We start from the raw sequence: 20,442 nt of genomic DNA on the forward strand, positions 1-20,442 counted from the left end.
TTGTTATGATGGAATGTGAGAATAAAATTAAATGTCACATTTAAAATACATTAATCAGCATAACTGCATTTGTACCTATTTTCTTGTAAAGAGTTAATTGACTAAAATTTGAATGTATATAAAAAGAATATTGATATTGTGTTGGCTTTTTCACCTCATATGGCAAAAATACTATATCAGGTGTAATTTGGTTTTCTTTCAGATTAATTCTACAAAGCTATTCACATTGCAAGATACTTTCATGTAATCAATTCAGCATTTATAAATTATTTATTGTGTATTCAGAGTATAGAATAAATTGGACAATATGTAATTGTTTTCTCTGCAGTGTGAAATAGACAAATATAATTTCATTTACCACAAATAAATAGAATATTCCAAAAGCCTAGCTTTTTGATATCTTGAACATTATAGAATAATTCAAATCTCTTGTTTGGTTTATGATCTGAATCAATATCATTATCAAATTTTTATCACTTTATTTCTTTCCATCTTTCTTTCATGTAGTTATCAAATTTTGCTTTCTGTCAATATCTTTTATTCTGTTTAGTAAGCAAAGAATTCATTCTCTAAAAATGTTTTTTTGAATTTCTCTAATATATTGTGAGTCCTTCAAAAACAAGTCAAATAAAATAAAATTTTTATTTTAACACATTTCTTCTTGGATTTAAAAATATAAAATGCAGTTCATGAAATTACATTCTCTTTTAAATCACAACTTGCTTCCTTAAAACATGTAGTAGAATTCTTAAGGTAATTATCATGATATTTTTCTAAGCAAATGTGGAAGACTTGAAAACAACTAAACTGAAGATTATTGGTGCTATAGGAACCATAACCGATCAGATTCAAATCATCAGCCTTTAGCTGAAATTGCCACTTGTAAATTCAAGCAAGTACTGAAGATTATTCTTTCAGAAAGAAGGAATCTTTTGTATTGGTCAAAAAATTCCAGCTTAAAATATATATATATTCCCTTCTCTATTCTGGGATTATCAAAAGGATTAGAAAAACTCTTTGACCACAGAGTAAAAAGGGACCATTGTTATTTCTGCTTCTTGTTTTCTTCTCTTTTTGATCTTAACATTAGCCAGACTATTGAGGATGCAAAAGATCTATGTTTTCCTTGAGAATCATCTTATTTTGTTGTACTCTTTAAATGTCAAAAGCTTGAGATATGAGAGAGATTTGATTGCAAAGTTGTCACTTTGAAAAGAATGTTGTTTGATTAATATTTCAAATCCAAATATTCAAATCACATCTCTTATCTCACTGATAAATGCATCTGCTCTTGAGAGCTTCATCATGACCTATTTGTAACAACATCTAGTGATTTTTAATTCTCTTGCTTTCTAAAATCAATATTCTTTGGGGATAAATTTAAGTTAGCTTTATTTTTTTCAAAGTACTTCCCTCCTTCTGTAACCCTGGAACAATTCCAGAAATGTAAAATAACTAAGTAGCCATTTTAATTTGAGATCATATTGAAATTCAGATAATCTGAATCTGAAAATAAAAGCTACTACTCAATTGTGGGTTTTTTTTTTTTTAATCAAATCTGTGATTTAACTGATAAAGTAATTTCTCAGTGAATTATTCTACTACCAAAAAAGTTTGGCATATGCCCCACAATTCATAATTTTAGAAAATTGCTTGGGGTAGTGAGACATTAAGTTATTTGTCCAAGGTCACACAGTACATGTAAGAGGAGGGACTTGAGCCAAAATCTTTCTCCAAAGCCATCCTTTTCTCCACTGTGCCATGCCACCTTTCACAAATCAAAAGCTACCCTAAATAAGGAAAAATAATAACTCTATAGAATGATTTCTGGGAACATTAATTATCCTTTTCTGTGACAATTAGTCTAAAATAAACTAGATTTTATTCTTATTATAGTAACTTTTAAAAAAATTAAATCATTTGCCTGATACCTAAAATTTACTAGGAAAAGAACCATAAAATAGAAAGGATGGGAATATTTCTGTAGTAAATTGCATTTTTCCCCTCACTCATATCCTAAAGTAAAAGAAATCTTATTTTCTTCTATTTAATGCTCATTTATTATCCTATATCTTTCTTATGGTTTCTTATGTAATTTTCAAGACTTTAAAGTTATGACATATTTTTCACTAATAAGGAGTAGAGTAACATAAAGCAGACAATTCTTAAAAGAACAAAAAAGATGCACTAGAGAATTGCTAAGTCTTGCCTCTCAGTCTAAAAATGGAGCCATTAATAATCTACAATAGATTTAATATTGACCTGACAGATCTTAGTCTATACTTTTTGACTGAATGTTTACTCAAGTGAGTCTTTTCATCTTCCAAAAAAGTATACATCAATTATCCAGTGTTAGGTGCTGTATAAGCAAAAACAACAGAATCTTTGCAAATTATGTTTATAGTCAATGGACTTTGTCACATTCTGTTAATATAGAGGAGACCAGGAATTTAAATTGTTTAATCCAAATCGTTCTGTCTTTTAACATTTCCATGCTTGGTGGTGGTTTGTCAAGTCAACCTGAAGGCTGTCTTCATTTGTTCTCTTATATCAGTGTAGGAACTGGCTTTTTCTCTATCTTCATCTCTTTTCATCCTTTGATTTTTTTGCTCGTAGTAATGATATTTTTTTTGTGTTAATGTATTTTGTTACCACTCTTACATTGAAAAGCACTTTATTAACAAAAACATAAGTCATTTAAGCTGGAAGCAAACACTGTAAGCAGCTCTAGCAATAAAAGGAAAGTAAAAGATTGTTGGGTCTAAAAAGAAGAATCAAATGTTGCTCATCAGTTTTAAGCAGCACCTGAAGAGCAGACAAAAGGGTTTTCTTTCAGTTTTCCTGAAACTGTGCTGTAACAACAATATAGTTTTGTGTATATGTGTGTGGTTTTGTTTTCGTTTTGTTTTTTGACTTCACAGGAAGAGGTTTAAACATGAAGGCAAATCTTTTAGATGTTAGCATGGCTATATATAAAGCAAAGCTGCCTTTTTTTTTTTTCTGTTCTATGCTTCCATTTAGGCCTATCACCTAATTTAAGAAAAAAATAAAAATTAACCAAAGGAGCTCTAACTGTAGTGTGAAAAAAAAAAACCTGATCAATTTTGTTTTCGCAGCACGATATTATCAAAGATTTAAGAAACAAATTTGCCAGCCTCGGCGAGAACTCTCTGGTAACAGCATAAATGTCTGTGTTGGTTGCTTTTGATTTAAAGGTTTCTTTTTTCATTTGTTTGAGCCCATTTATTTTCCCTCTCCTTTTAGTTTACTTTATTTTTCATATTATGTAACTAGCAAGCCTTCATTTTTTAAACCTCTTCCATCTTCCAGTGTCTATTTTCCGTACTTTGGATGGAAAGTTTATGGCAGCAAAGCTGTCACTCTGGCTACTTCTGCTGCAGCTGTTCCTGCTCTTAGGTCATATATGTTTTGGCCGTTGTGTTTTTGGACATGATACTAATTGACTGTTTCATGTCCCATTGACTAAGCTTTTCTACCACGCCATTCTGATGGACTCGCTGTCAAAGGGCTCTATGCAACTTTCATTTTGCAACTTATACTGCTTAGTCCCGTCTCAATTCTCCAGCGAACTGGATTGCTCAAGTGAATGATCATACTAGTCTTGAACTTGCTGTGCCTTTATATTTTATTTTTATTTTCTTCTTTATGTTTTCAGTGGTAGTTTAAATGGAAAAGAATAAACTTCAATCATTGCTCCAGCAGCGCCATGCAGTATCGTTTGTTACCACCAGAGAATGCAAAATATAAAGGCACATTGCATTCTTTATTCTTTGGGGATCAATGTGATTGGGGTGATCAGTATGATGAGTACACTACTTAGTTGAAATCTATCTCTTTTTTATATCGGCTTTCAATTTTGGTTAAACTCCAAGATGTCTCAGATCAAGCTTTTCTGTGATTCAGTGACAACTTGCAACTCGAGTCATTTGCTGAGCAGTATCAAGTTATGGTTATGTCATGGGAGATTACTAAAAATGTGAAAAATAAATGCACAAAAATACAATTCAGAAAGTGCAAGTTTAATGAAGTACTACAAAACTGTGATACGTGCTTTGGGCTGATCGAACAATTCACAATTGAGAAAATCCATCCTAATAAACCAGCACTAAAAGTATATTGAGAAAAGTAAAAAAAAAAAAAGGGGGGGGGGGGAATGAGTTGAATATGTTGGTATCTATTGAGTAACAGTGTTTGTGTTGAAATGGTTCATAATGTTGTCATAGAGCCCATACATGAAGAGATAACTTTAAAAATTATCGTCTTTAGACATATTTTATGTTCACTGATGACAACATAAATGGTTGGGATTTGTGTTCAGGAAAAAGAAATGGAAAAACAAAAACTCCTCTACCAGCAAGCACGATTACATGACAGAGGGGCTGCTGAAATGGTGCTACAGACAATCAGTGCCAGCAAAGGTAAGAATCTGTAAAAAGAGTCTTTTGCTAGTCTTTCTCCCTATTGTTATCTCTTTATTCAAATTACTTATGTTCACAAAATGGTTCTTTTAATGGGCCTTTTAGATTCTTTTAATCAAATGTCAACTTTAACCATTATTGAGGCTTCAGTTCATTTTTCCTTATCTATAAAGACCTTCCCTCAGAACTCTTACTGAAAAAACCTTTTCCGAACATTTTGAAATCTTTCTATTATGTAAATTACCAAGTTTTTTTATATAGCTAGAAAAAAATAACAAAATCCATTTAAAAGCACAAATGATAAAGAATGTCAAGGGAATCAATTTTAAAAATTACAAAGGAAAATAGCTTAGCACCATATTTCAAACTCTATTACAAAGTGGTAATCATGAAAAAAAATCTGTGATTGGCTTAGAAAGTAGATTAAGTACATGATACACAGTAGTAAATTACCATAATAATCTATTGTTTGATCAATTTAAAGAGCTAAGATTTTGGGAATACATTCACAGGAAAAAAATTTACAAAATGTAAGTTATATACAAAATAGATATACAATAACTTAGGAGAAAATGTTTAAGGGAAAATCAGAAGGGCTTCTTGAAGGATTTAGCCTCTGTGAAGAAAAATAGGGGTCCTAAGAAGAATAAAGGAAGAGATATTGCTTAGTAGCTGAGCCAAAAGGTCCACAGGCAGAGGTTGTATTGTAAGTAGGAAAGGACAGTTGGGATGGAGCATATAATGTCTAAAAAAGGAGGAATGTATCATCAACTTGGAAAGATAAATTAGAACCAGATTGTGAAGATTAAATTCCAGATGTATTCTAGAAAAAAATCTATATTTTATTATGGCCTAGAAATAAATGGAAATGCAGTGATGTGGTCAAATTTTAGGAATATCAATTTGATAGTAATACAGAGCCTGTATTGGAGAGGGAAGACATTGGATATAGGAAGTGCAATTAAGCAGCTATTGCAGTAGTCCAGGAAAAAAAAGTGATAAGGGTATCGTCCTGGTATAAATAGAGATAAAGGAACAATTGTGAGAGATACTTAGGAATGTAATCAAGTTTTAGCAATGTAGTAGATATGCAAAGTGGAAGAGAATAAAAAATCCAGGTGTCTCCTAGGTTGTAAATATAGAGAATTAAAGGTAGTGCCTTTGATAGATAAATGTTTTGGCTGTTGTGTTTTTGGACATGATATTTATTGTCAGTTTTAAGTGGATGTTCACAATCCTACTTTTAAAAAATCTTTGTAACAAATGTTTATTCTACACATATTACTTTTCAAAATATTTCATCAAATGTGTTCAATTTTTGTAACCCAGGGCTTGAGGCTACTATTATTTTAAAAACAAATCATTGTCATGTATATTTATATTGTATTTAATTTATACTTTAACATATTTAACATGTATTGGTCAACCTGCCATGGGGGGGAGGGGACGGAATGGGGGGAACGAGGGGAGAAAGTGGAACAAAAGGTTTGCAAATTGTCAGTGCTGTAAAATTGCATATAACTTGTATATAAAAAGCTATTTAAAAAAAAGAGGAAAAAAAAACCCAAAACAAGTCATTGTGTTAGGCCAAATCTATCTTATGTTTTTTAATCTTTCCTACACAGTTTTTTCCCTTCTAGATAGGATACTATATTGAGTATATTTTGCAAGCAGAAAAGCTGACATCAGAGTTCCACAATAGGTTAATTTTTTTTTCTTTTATTTCTTCTGTTCTATAAACATGTAAGTGTATGTTAATGATTTTGTTGGATATTATTACGGTATTATCATCATTGCTGATCAATAAGGTAACATAAAAGACCAATAATAATCAAATAAATAAACACTAATTGGTATAGTGAGGATAAATTAATACAATAGACTTAAAGTAATCTAGAAAATAATGTATTTATATTATTTAATAATGTATATATAAATAATGTATATATACAATGTATTTGTATTTTTAAGGTGAAACTGGACCGATGGTAGCTGCTACCCTGAAGCTTGGAATTGCCATCTTAAATGGAGGAAATTCTACAGTACAACAGGTGATTTCTTAAAATCATTCTAATTTTGCTATACTCTAGTTAATGTAGCATTAGTAACTATGTAATATACTTTTCTAAATGAATAGAATATATAATTAGAAGTAGGTTAAATAGGGAAGGAAGACCCAATTCAAAAAATAACTCAGATACTATGACCATGATCAACTCATTTGACTCTTTTGAGTCTGTTTTCTCATTTACAAAATATTTGTACCTACTTCATAAGAAGTACAAGACTCTAATGAGATAATTAGTATGGTTAGAATATTTTGTAAATTTTGAAGTGCTATATGTATTATTACTACATGGTAGATTAATTTTATATTGTCAGATTCTTCCATTTCTCATCTTCCTTGCTATTATTGAGTTAGGTACTTTTAAGTAGATAATGGAATTACAATCACCTAAATGAATAAAGGTAAACTCACCTTAATACTTATATAATACATTGAACTTTTTAAATGGCTAGTTCTAAATTATTCTTAGTTATTGACGTCAATTTAAATGAAATCATTTTAAATTAAAATGTCCATTTCCATTGTTGTAGTCATTGTCTAGATTACTTTCCTGTTTCTGCTCACTTGACACTGATCCATCATACATCTTATGCTTCTCTGAATTCTTCTTATTCTTCATTTTTTTTTTTTGGCACAGTAATTTTCCTCACATTCATGTAACATCATTTGTTTAGCTATTTCCTAATCATTAGATATCTTCTTTTTTGCACTTCTTTGTTCCCATAAAAAGTGATTCTATGATTCATTTGGTCTACATGGAACTTCTTTTTCCACCCCCTAAGCACTTTGGAATATATATCTCTAACATTGGGATCTCTGGGCCATAGACAAAGCATAGGTATTTCAGTCATTTATTAACCAAAATTCCAAATTACTTTTTAGAATGTTTGATGCAGATTGTGACTCCAGAAATAGCACATTCATAAAACTGTCTTTCCATAAACCCACCATGATTCCCTTCCCATCTTTGCCAGTTCTGCTGGCATGAGATAGAACCTCAAAAGTTGTTTTAATTTGTATTTCTCTCATTAATGATCTGAATTCATCATTTAAAAAATTTCTTCTATTTCTTTTTTGGGGTGTGTGTATATTCACTCATATTTGGGTATTTAAAGGAATGGGAGAGGGAGGTTATGAAAATCACATTCAGAATAATCACAAAATATATAACATACATGAAAAATAACCTAGTAACACACACAAGATTTGTGTAATACAACTATAAATATGCATGACAAAGATAAAGACATTTAAAATACTATTGAGATGATTATCAGTTAACAAAATTATGTTGACTTGGCTATATACTATGATCAGTCATAGTATATAGCCAAGTCAACATAATGAAAATGATAATACTATTTACATTAAATTAAAAATTTAGTGCCATTAAATTTAAATTATCAAAAGGCTAATCTTTAGAACTTGACAAAATAATAAAAGAATTTACTTGAAGGAAAAAAGTATAGAATCTAAAAAGAAATTATGATGAAAAATATGAATAAAGGAAACACAGCTAGACAAGATATATTATAAATAATTATAATCAAATTTAAATTTTAATGCCTAAATATGAGTGAATATACACATACCCCAAAAAAGAAATAGAAAAAAAATTTAAAAATTATTTTGATAAGCCTAATAAGAAATTCCTCACCCCAATGGATAAGGGATGAAATGGTAGGAACAAATAATTCTCAAAAAAAAAAAAAAAGGTTCCTTTTTTAAAATGGGACTTCTGAGAAGACTGGGAATCAGTTTGCTTGAGATTAGGGTTAAGTCACCATTCAATATTGTCAATCACAATAAACTGAAAATGAATTTGTGAACTAACTATCAAATGTATGCCATTAAAAAATTAGGTCAAATTCTTTTTATAATTGTGACAGAAAACTCTTACCCATATCAAGGAATAGAAGTAATCATAAAACACAAAATAGGCATTTTGACTTAAATATTTTAATTTTTTCATGAATAAAATCAATGAAAACAAAATTAGAAAAGAAAAAAATAGAATAAGAAATCAAATATCTTTGAGTTAAAATCTTACATAATAAAGTTATATAGGAAAATGATAAAAATACCTACACCAAGGACTATTCCCCAGTAGATTTATTTGACAAACAGATAAGTGGTCAAAAGATATTAATAAATTGTTTAAGAAGCTTGTAAAATCTAAATAAAAGCAACCAAGTGGCACAATAGATGGAGCACAGAATCTGGAGTCAAGAAGAAAACTTGAACTCAAAAATGACCTCAGATACTAAATGTGTAACTCTGGGCAAGTCACTTAATTCTCTTTGCCTTCATTTCCCAACTGGAGCAACTGAATAATAAAAACCTGATAATTATTAAAAAAAAAAAAATGATCTGAATCACAAATGAATACAAATTTCACTTTTCTCTGCATAGATTGACAAATTTAATGGCAACTAGATGACATCATATGAATGTTAGATATTATTATTATTCAAGGAGAATAATCAATGTTGACAGAAAAATGGAAAAACAGGCATACTAAATGAACTATTTTTGGTAGAGTCTGAACTGTTTCATCTGTTCTGGATTTCATTTTGCAATTGTCATATGGAGGGAAGGGAAGAAGAAAAGGAATAAGCAGTTATTAAGCCCATACCATGTACCTACCATATGCTTTTGTGTGGTTCAGACAGCATTTAATAAAAAAAAGCTGGAGAAATATCTAGAAGCAAAGCGAAGTTTATTAAACATTCTCGAGAATCAGGTGTCCCAACCATGGAGCAGACAATCGAAGGGAGGAAGCACCGTAGGGAGCAGGGTCAACACTTTTTATCCCTAACTCAAATACCCCCTCCCACCACTGACCCTCATCCTTATTGGCTGAGGATCTTACATTCTAAATGTGGGAACTACCCAAGAAATTGAACTTGATCAATAAGTACATAGTTGCCCATATTTGACCTAACAGAAAGACACTGATGTCATAGGAGGATAACAAGGGGATTTAAGTATGCCCTTAGGGGATAGCAGGGAGGGAATTTAAGTATGCCCTTGACTTAGTGCTTAAAGTCCTTCAGGCCTACTCAAACTTTGAAATAGATGAAGCCTTACTCAATTTTCACAACTGTCTTGAAAGATCTCACCTCATCTCATTCACTTTGCTTAAGTACCTTACAAATATTACTTCATTTAATTTTAACAGCCTTCAGTGGTAGGTGCCATCATTACCCCCATTGTATAGTTGAGAAACTAAGGCTGTCAGAGATTGACTTGCCCAGGTCACTTGTCACATAACCTGAAAGTATCTGATGATGGATTTAAACCCATATCTTCTTGACTCAGATCCAGCACTCTGCTGTGCCAGCTAACCAGAGAAAGAGTTACCAATCTAATCTGTCTGATACTCTTTGATGCAGAAAACCCATTACTGGGGAAATTAAAAGAAGTCAAATTCAGAACAAAGGTCCAGTATATACCAAACTTAAAAAACATCCAGTTATAGTAAAGATCTGAAAATAAAGTGGTTACCCACCAATTGGAGAATGGCTGAAAAAATATGATATATGAATTAATGAAATAATAATATGTTGTCACAAATATGAGAAATGTCGAAAATTTTGCATGAATTGATATAAAATAAATGAAAAAATACTACACAAAACAATGTAAATGAAAAGATAACAAAAATCAAAATTATTAATTAAAAAAATTAAAGATTCTAGAGAAAAGATTACAAAATATATATTCTTTCTTATAGCAGATAGGTGATTAAGTATAGCATTAAATATATTGTCAGACATGGTTTTAAAATTGATTTTGTGACATGAAAGATTTAGATCTTTGGATGTGGCAGAAAATGACTGATAAAAGACCTCAATACATGCATTTTAAAAATATTATATGCTGTGTTGTATTTTAAATTGTTTTAAAGGGAGAAATCTGATAAGAATTGATTATGGCAATTACTTTAAATTGAAAAAAAAAATCTATTTCTGTCAGAGATATGGTTCTTTACTACTTTTTGTTCTTTTTAAATTTTACTATCCTGTATAAATGTCATCATACAGCCACTGACTTCTGCTGTTTAAGGCAGAAGATATTACATTTCTGTGCCTTTTAATTGACTGTCTCCCTTGCCTTGAATATTCTCCCTCTTCATCTCTGCCTCTTAGTTTTCCTGGCTTCATTCAGATCTTGATTCACAGCTCAAATCTCACTTTCTATAGGAGGTCTTTTCCTATTACTTTTTATCTACTTTTCCATTAGGACCTTAACCTCTCAAATTACTTTCCAGCTACTCCGTTAATTACATTTATTTACCTCATTAGAATGTGAGTTCTTGGAGGGCAGAAACTCTTTAAACCATTTTTTATATCTTCAGTCTTTAGCATGGTACCTGTCAAATAGTAAACTCTTTATAAATGCTTGCTGACTGATCAAAGTGTTCGGGCGCCAAAATGTTTTCTGGGGGCAGCCTTAGTCTCAGTTACAATCAATAATTACTCCAAAATCGCAGCCAATTGATAAAAATGCAAACGTTTATTTCTCCTTCCAAAATAGCCCAGTTAGTTGAGGCCTATCTCCCTGCCTGGCTCCAAGAAATCTTGCAGCTTTGTCCTTGGCTTCTGCCTTTGCTTTCTTCAGCCTCCAGCTAGCACCAAGTTGTAAGATGCAATGGATTTCTCTTGCCTCGAAGATGGGGCTTACATATAGGCTTTCTTCCAGAGTCTCTCTCTGGATGTCTCTCTGATAGTAATACAATGTTCTGGAATTGACTCCTTGGTTTCATATTCTCTTTTCTTAATTGGGGAATCCTCAGAAATGCATCTGTGGTCTTCTTCCCCTGATATCCAGGGGGCTTCATATCTCTCCAGATGAGAAATCACGGATGGTTTAGTTACTGGAAACAAAGTTCTCATAGTTCTCCAGCATCACATCCCCTGTACATGTCCTTCTCACCAGGATCCAAATAGTTCCATTCCTCCTGGATGAATTCCACAGCAACATCTTGAAATGTCAATAAATTCCACGTGGCGTACATGTCTCCACAACACTCTCTCCAGGAAGAGGAACGGGCTGAAAATAGCCCTTATCTTTTCTTTAAGAACTGAGGGATTTAAGAGTTCTTTAGTAACTGACTTTCAGGAAAATCTCCACCTTGCAAAAGAACCACCATGGAAATTTTCATTGTGTTTATGTTTCATAGATTATAGCTTTCTTTTTTTATTTCCTTTCTTATACTCCCATACAACATTAAAGCCCTTTCTTTTTTCTTCTGAAGTTCATTTTACTTATAGGTAAATGCTTCTGTGATCCTGTGGTATCATCTTCTCAGTTTTAATAAAGATAATGCCTCATCATTTCTGTGTTACATATTTAGTTGACAGCCTTGTGTTCTGTTATTTGAAGGCCTTCTACAGAGAATGTAGAGTCACAGGAATGTAGTTTATGAGGCACCCTGAGAGATTTATCTAATCTAGTATGTTATTTAATTCCAGAGATTAAGATTCTACAATCTTATTATATCAGTAAGTAGTTAAGAAACATTTCTTTGTCCTCTAGGCCTAGTTAGCAGTTTTATACCACAAGGGACTTTGTATAAAATCTTCATTGCTGGAGGAAGATTTCTACTTAATGACTAATTAACAAACATTAAGTACTAATTATCTGCTAAGTGCTGGAAATACAAATAAAAAGAAAAGTACTCTTCCTCCTTTCAAGGAGCTTAAGTTCTTCTGGAGAGGATATATATATATATATTTTCTCTATGCAAATGAGTATAGAGAGAATATGAAATGCATTTATATATACATGTACAATACATATACACACAGTTGATATATGGGCATAGAATATGCTTATGATAATTATGTAATGTATATGTATATATAGAATCAATAAATATAAAGTTATTAGTTAGGAAAAATGGGCACTAGTTAGGGGGATCATGACAGTTAACTGTGTCATACTTAGATCCACTAAGATTGCTTGACCTAACATTATTTAGGACACAAAGAATTATTATTTTCTTATTTATTGTCATAACATAGATTTAGATCTTGAAGGATGCTTAGATCTTGTTTAATCCTGCCCCCTCATTTTATAGCTAAAGATACTATAGATAATAGAGATCAAGTGATTTAAACATAAGGTTATATAGGTATTATATTGCAAAGCTAGAATTCAAATTCAGGTTCTTTGATTACAAATCTAATGCTGTTCCCAAGTGACTATAATTCTCCCAAGAAATTGACAGGTATGATGGATCTTTATTCTTGTGGAAGAGTTGTTCATAATTTTTGAGTGCATCTGTTTTCCATAGAATGATCTTATAAAATTGTAGTAGCTGAAATATATTATGTATAATTTCCCTATGCAATGTGATAGTAAATTGGATGAAAATGTATCACATACATTGTTTAATCATTACAATCAATATTATTTCATTTTAAAAATATTAATATTATTCATATGTAATATATATTCATCTACATTGTTCAAATAATCAAAAATTTTGTTTTATCTCATTGAGTTAAGTGGTTTATGTATTTACTGTAGAAAATGCTTGACTACCTCAAAGAGAAAAAGGATGTGGGCTTCTTTCAGAGCCTTGCTGGCCTGATGCAGTCATGTAGGTAAGAAAATACCTTCCTTCAATCAATTATTATTTTTCCTGAAACATTTTAAAAGTGTATGTCAAAATACAGAAATTAAATTTATTTCATGTACTTTTGCTTCAAAAAAAAACTAGTAAGTCAGTCTAATATGAAAGGAAGTAGTAAAATATAAGTTCTGATTAGCAAATTGGAACCATACTTGAGGTCTAGCAGTAGGACTTCAGTCCTTGAATCAGGTGTTTATGCTTTTAAAAAATTATTTTTTGTTATATACATGACAAATATGAATATTTTGCTACACCTATGAAGAGCAAAAAAGATAACTATAAAATTATGAAGAGTTTTATATATTTTGGATTCTTTAAAATTTTATAAGATTTAACATCTAATTAATGGCATTGTCCTACCTGTTTGTGTTACTCTTTCTGAATATTGTTCTCTTATGTGTAATTTTTAATGTTGTTTGACTTTTTTCTTTTTTGTGCATTATTCTCAATACTCACCAATTGTCACTAGTCAAATAAAATCTCCCATGTAATATATAAATATAATGAAGCAAAACCAATCATGATCTGTGTTAGTAAATATTTTTAGAGCTCCTACTATGTGCCAGGCACAATGCTAAGCCCTCTGAAAACAAAAATTGATATATACCAATTGATATATCAAGTTAATTCCTAGTCTCAAGAAAAGAATTTGAAAAAAATATAGTATAATATAATCTAATAGAGATTCAGTTCAGGACACGACAAGATATTCATTACAGATAACAGATGTGTGGGACAGTGACCCTTAACCCAAATTAAAATCAGAGACTCTCGAGGTGTAAAAAACAACAAAGATTTATTACAATCTCATAAGAAAGCGCAACTCCCTATAGACAAGATGTCAGTAGAGGAGTGCAAAGAGCAAACTGCAAAACACAAGATTAAATAGACCTTAAATGCAGAAACCTCAGCTCACCCTCTAACTTTTCTATTGTCTGGGGAATTCAGGCATACATTTCAAATGTGGAAATCTATCCCAGAAACAAAAGAATAAATAACAAACTCGTAATTCAAATTTCCCTAGAGAACTGCTATATAAGCAGACATTCTTCATAAGAGAATTCTGTTACCTGAATTCCCAAAACCATCACCTTTAAAAGAAGTATTTAAATGCTACTTAAGAGACAGGGGGAAAATGGAGGGAAATATTCATCCAAGAAAACAGAACACCTGCAGCTTTTAGCTATAGCTCAACTTGTTATTACAAAGTCTCAAGTCACAAATATGACATAAGTCGAAGCCACATTTCCATGAAAGATCTTCATTCAGTTTATCCCATTTAGTCCCTCCTCTTTATTTAAAAACCTTTGAAGACTTCTCATACCATCCTTGATACATTTCCTCAACCATCTTGTTTTCAGTCTCCAATCCCTCTGGACCTGGTTTATACTTTTTTTCCTCTCCTGGGGAACATTCTCATCCTTTAATACTCCGAGTCTAACTGAACTTCCCCTTTCAGGTTGTTCAATCTTTCCTCTGTGGAAAACCTAGTCATGTTCCTGAAGTTAAATTTTCCCTATACATTTTCCCTTTAAAACCTACTTGTGGGCCCTCCTATGGTTACAGCCTTCTTGGGGTCAGCCCACCACAGCATTCTGCTTTGTGGTATTTTTTTCCTTCCCCCATACCACATGGTATATCCCCTAACTGAATTTCTCCTCCTTACAACTAACTCTTTTAGAGTGCTGAGTCCTTTTCGAGATTTAGTCTGCCAGCTAAGGATATGCCTCAACCTCATGGGATGCTCCCTTTCTCCTGGGAAATTGTGAATTCTAGTGAGGAACTTGTCTTACATATGTTCTTCCAATTCTATTTCATATTTACCATCCCTTAATTTTGTCTGTAACCTATTCCCCCAAATAATCTACCCTTTTCCAAAGAGAATGGTCATCATGAACTCTTCACATGACCAAGCCCCAACTTTTAGTGCCTTCAGTCGTTTGGTGACAAACTTCACACCATCAGTGAGGACCAGGTCTGGAATGGGACATAAGCCAATTTTCTGATGTCTTTGGCAATTTCCTTCACTATCTGTCCATTATCATCAGTTTTCATACAGCAACAATTTAATTTCCCACAAACTCTACCTTCTTCAGTCAATAAGTCTAATACCAATCTAGGCTTGAGTACTGCTTCCCTCCTCAGAGTGGCCTGGTCTGCTAACAAATCCAGTATTTTTGTTGTCTGGGTAGTAATTATTTTGACCATGGCCTGGAGCCTAATGAGGCTATTCAGCATACAGTTTGGGATTCTGTGCCCATCTGGGTACTGTTTATCACCCCCAAACATTTATGTTCCCAGTTATTAGGGTAGATAACTCTTCACAAATAAATATGCCTATCAGGAAAGTCAGCAACAACAAAAATACTAAAAGAAAAAGACCATATACATCTAGCAACAGATAGATGACTAGGCCAAATACTTAAGTTTAGAATATTAAGACCACATATTTTCAGATAGGAAACTGCAAGATCTTACATTGAATTGTGCTCATAGCTTCTACTGAACACTTGCCCTGATTATAGAAATTTGTTATAAGAGGAAAAAGCAGGGACATGATTATAATAGCAGGCCTCAGCCTGAAAGCACATACATGACAGGATAAAACATTCTTAGCTAATTGTATGCAATAACAATTTCACCTTTTAGCCAGACTCAGGAATAATCAGATGGGTTCTTATTCAAAGGAGCACCATTGGAAAACTGAGTCAGAAGGATCTCACTTTGTGGGGAGCCAGCACTAATCTACAGGTGATACAGGTGATAAGGCCACATTCCAAAAGACTTTGAATAGGAATCTCCTAATCACATCATGGAGTTTCCTACATGACCAAAGACTGCCCTAACCTTGAATAGGAATCTCCTAATCACATCATGGAGGAATCTCCTAATCACATCTTACATGACCAAAGACTGCCCTAACCTTGAATAGGCAGATATCTAGGCATCCCCTAATCACATCATGGAGCTTCCTAAGACCAGAGACACAGTCCAAAAGCTGAAAAAACTGTTGTGATCCACATTCAGTCCTGACAGTCCTCTTTCTGGATGCAGATAGCTATCTCTGTCACAAATCTATTGGAATTGTCCTGAGTCATCTTATTGTTGAAAAGAGCTGATCATCACATCATCTTGTTGCTGTGTACAGTGTTCTCTTCATTCTATTCACTTAACTTAGCATCATTTCATGTAAGTCTCTCCAGGACTTTCTGAAATCATCCTGCTGATTGTTTCTTGTAGTGTTCGGACTAGCTCCCTGGAGGGCCTCAGGATCAGTCAGAGTCAGGATTAGTCAAAGTTCTTGGTCTTTAGGGGGAGAAGTGAAGGAGGCTGGCAAGCTGCCACGTAGCTTGGCAAAGATATATCCTAGATTCTGGAGTCCGTAGTCTCTAGCCTCTCTCCTCCTCTTCCTGCCGCCAAGTGACTCTCACTTCTCTCCCCCAGCCCTCCAATCCTTGCCTACTATTATCTCATCATCAAACATTCAGCAAGGACCAATGGTGAGGAGAGCCATCACATCACCATCTCATCTAAATATGTATATAGAGCTATTATCTCACATCAAATAGATAATTAGCATTAAGTGTTCTGCTATCTGATTCAAGCATACATTTTTGGAGTTTCAGCCTCCTACAGTTTCTTATAGAAAAATAATATTCCATAATATTCATATACCACAATTTATTCAGCCATTCTCCAACTGATGGGCATCCATTCAGTTTCCAGTTTCTAGCCACTACAAAAAGGGCTGCCACAAACATTCATGCACATACAGGTCCCTTTCCCTTCTTTATGATCTCTTTGGGATATAAGCCCAGTGGTAATACTGCTGGATCAGAGGGTATGCACAGTTTGATAACTTTTTGAGCATTGTTCCAAATTGCTCTCCAGAATGGCTGGATGTATTCACAAGTCTACCAACAATGTATTAGTGTCCCTATTTTCCCATATTCCGCATTATCTTTCCCTGTCATTCTAGCCAGTCTCAGAGTTGTCTTAATTTGTATTTCTCTGATATAATAATGACTTGGAGCATCTTTTCAAATGGCTAGAAATAGTTTCAATTTCTTCTTCTGAGAATTGTCTGCTCCTATCCTTTGACCATTTATCATTTGGAGAATGGCTAGATTTCTTATAAATTAGAGTCAATTTTCTATATATTTTGGAATGTGGCCTTATCACCTGTATCACCTGTAGATTAGTGCCCACTCCCCACACCATTTTAAGCAGAGGTCAAGGTTGTCTTCCCAACTCTTGCTCAGATATTAACTTTCGCCTGTAACAATTCAGTATCAAATTCTCCTGAATAGCTTGTAGCATATTCTTTTTATATGGTATATTACCAACTTGATGATCTATCAGACAATCATATCTGAATTCAAAATTCCAAATAACATCAGCTGCAGTCCCAAGAGATTTTGTCTCAAATAGCAAGTCTCATCCTTCAAAGCTTCAGATGAATTTAAGTCTCAAAGATCACATATCCTAAATAAATATTGACCATACCTACTTATATTGGTAACAGTAAGAGATTTATCCTAGAAAATTCACAGCTTATCTTCGTATCTAAGTAGATGGATTTTAAATTCAGCATTACAAATAATTTTATGTTATTGAACATCTTAAAGAATCTCCCTAAACAATGGGAACAGCTTTAAAATGATTTAATTTAAAAGGATTCACATAGAATATAGAATATGCTGTCTTAATCTTACATTAAAGAACCCCATCAGAATTAACATTAATACTTTGTTCATCCTATAAAATGTTAATTGAACTTCTTTCAATCGAGGAATCTCTATAACTTTTCTGGAAGTACAAATAACAGGTACAATACAAATATTAAAAATTCCTCTAAACACAATCTCCTCTCCCACCAAAACATTCCTAATTGAAAAATCAGTTTTAGAGGTTATAAATTCTAGAGATTTCTCCACAGGTCCTTTAATCCTGATGTTCTCAGCCTTCAGACTGAAGTCTTAGTCATCTATAGCACTTGGTAAGGTCCTTCCCACTCTGCTTTTTCCAGGATTAGTAAGCACCCATTCTTCTGAAATTACAAACTCCAAAGGTGTTGTCTGGGCCAGCAATCTTTGTTTCCTAAGGGCTAAAGGGGATGAGGACACTGCCAGTACAGAATTCCTTAAAAATTTATCCTTTGTTTCAATATATGGTATTTTCCTTTTCCCTCCCAAATAAAATAAACCAATTTCATATGGGGAAAGTCCCATAATCACTTCTGGGGACAGTTATAGTTTTTAAATAAAGCAATAGGCAAACATTTGGTCCAAGGTAATTTAGTCTCTAACATCATTTTAGTAATCTGTTTCTTAAGAATCTGATTGATTTTTTTTTCCATTTTCCCTAATGAAGGTAGATGCCCAGGTGTATGAAATTACCACTCAATTTGCAATCCCTCCCCATTATTTGTTTTTTTATCAGAATCAATAGTCTCTATCAATTTATACTTAGCTACAATTTGTTCCAGTGCTACTCTACTAACCCCTCTTAAAGTAGCAGAGCTCCGAAAAGCTTCCACCTATCCCCACTGGTATCATTTCATTAAAATCTAACTTGAATATTTTGGAACCCGGCTCCCTCCCTCTGGAGTGATATCTCCTCAAAACTCTCTTATTTATCTTTAGATATATTACACACTTTTCAGATAACGATACATTCTACAGTTATACATATCCCTATATTTCAAATTGCTTTTATTTCTTTATTAAAGGAAGAAAGCAAGACAAACTTTAAAATTCAGAATATAGATAATATCTAAGTAATTTTGAACCAAATTTCACAAAAAATTATACCACATATCCAACTGAACTGATAAAATGGTAAAGGAGAGTTCATACAATTTTTGTTTTTGTTTTTGCCAGGCAATTGGGTGGCTTGCCCTGGGTAACATAGCTAGTAAGTATTAAGTGTCTGAGGCTGGATTTGAACTCCTGACTACAGGGCCTGAACTCTATTCACTGAACCATCTAGCTACCCCTAGGTCATGCAATATACAATTTAGAAAGCAACATGGTCTAATTAGGAGATACAAACATAAAACCTCTTTAGGTAAATTACCAGAGAACCAAAATTTGTTAACTTAAAATCAAATCAAATACATGCTTAAATTTCTAGTAGCAATATTTCAATATTAATGCACATATTTCTAAAATCTTATACCAGAATAGACAAGTTCACAATTTTAGTACATACTAATTAATAGTAATTATTTCGTACAATTTCAGAATCAGAATTTCAGTTTAAACACATATAGCTCCATAATTTAAGATGGCAGAAAACTGCCCTTTCTAGTCCGTACACAGGATTTTAAGACTCTGAGGGAAGAGAGGGTTGGAGAAATTTGGACCTGGGTGTTCTGTGGCAGGTCTATGGCCCAATGACTAGTCCACCCTCCATGCTAGAAATGCTGGGGGCCATATCAAAGATGTTGGGGTACAGCACAAACCCCAGAAGAAACCATGTCAGCCAAGGTTACCAGCCTTGGCAGGACAAATTCTATAAGCCTCTCCAAGAGAGAAAGGCTGGGAAAATCCCAGAGAGAGTGTTTGTTTTTCCTTTTGCAGTTTTTCTGTAAGCCTCAAATTCAAATCCTCAGAAAGCTTTTAGTCATGTAAATTAGGTCTACTTAAAATACAGTAGACTAATTCTACTTAGTTGACTGAGTAATAATGCCAAGCAACTTAAAACGTAGTCTTAAAAATTGCAGAAACTGCTAAAATGTTTTTGCACTTCTGAAACTTTATTTCTGTAGACCTAAATTGGCCACTTCTAGATCCACAGAAATATGTTAATTTTTTTTTTTCTTTTTGATGTGACAGTTAAAAGCTTTCCCTCAGAACTAGTTCTTCCTCTCTCTAGCTAAAAACTATTTACATAAGTCCAATTATGTACAAAACAAGCAGGCTTTTAAAAAATCTCAAATAGCCAGATTTTTTTTTCTTTATAATTTGGTTGACTAAGAGAAACATAGAAGACAAAACACAGGCTCTCTCACACATACAAACATAAACTGCTTTTCTAAATCAATCAAGCCCCTGTTCTTAGAAGATCTTTGAAGTGGAAGGGAGGAGGGAAGTTCTGGAGACAAATTTACACCCAGCCCTCGGGGAGCACCAATTCCTCCCAGTGAGCAGGACACCTGTCCATCAAAATAACAATATTTGATCCCTATACATTTTGGTACTTCATCCCAATTCTTCCTAAAAGGCCATCTTACCTGAACACTAGGATAGTTTAGTTTTCAGAACCAGCTATCTTAGATTGTGATGGAG

The 20,442-nt window shown here is 33.0% G+C and overlaps 1 protein-coding gene across 17 annotated transcripts in view; it reads left to right on the forward strand.

Moving 5' to 3' along the window:
* Positions 1–20,442, forward strand: part of RYR2 (ryanodine receptor 2) — a 712,857-nt gene that overhangs the window by 596,444 nt on the left and 95,971 nt on the right. For all 17 annotated transcript variants that reach the window (XM_031968518.1, XM_031968517.1, XM_031968521.1 and 14 more), the window contains 3 exons: positions 4,340–4,439; positions 6,411–6,490; positions 13,045–13,121. In XM_031968518.1, the coding sequence (XP_031824378.1) occupies positions 4,340–4,439; positions 6,411–6,490; positions 13,045–13,121 (257 nt within the window). The remainder of the gene's footprint in view (positions 1–4,339; positions 4,440–6,410; positions 6,491–13,044; positions 13,122–20,442) is intronic.

Source organism: Sarcophilus harrisii, chromosome 4 (genome assembly GCF_902635505.1).
Source record: "Sarcophilus harrisii chromosome 4, mSarHar1.11, whole genome shotgun sequence".
In the NCBI taxonomy this organism is placed as follows: domain Eukaryota; kingdom Metazoa; phylum Chordata; class Mammalia; order Dasyuromorphia; family Dasyuridae; genus Sarcophilus; species Sarcophilus harrisii.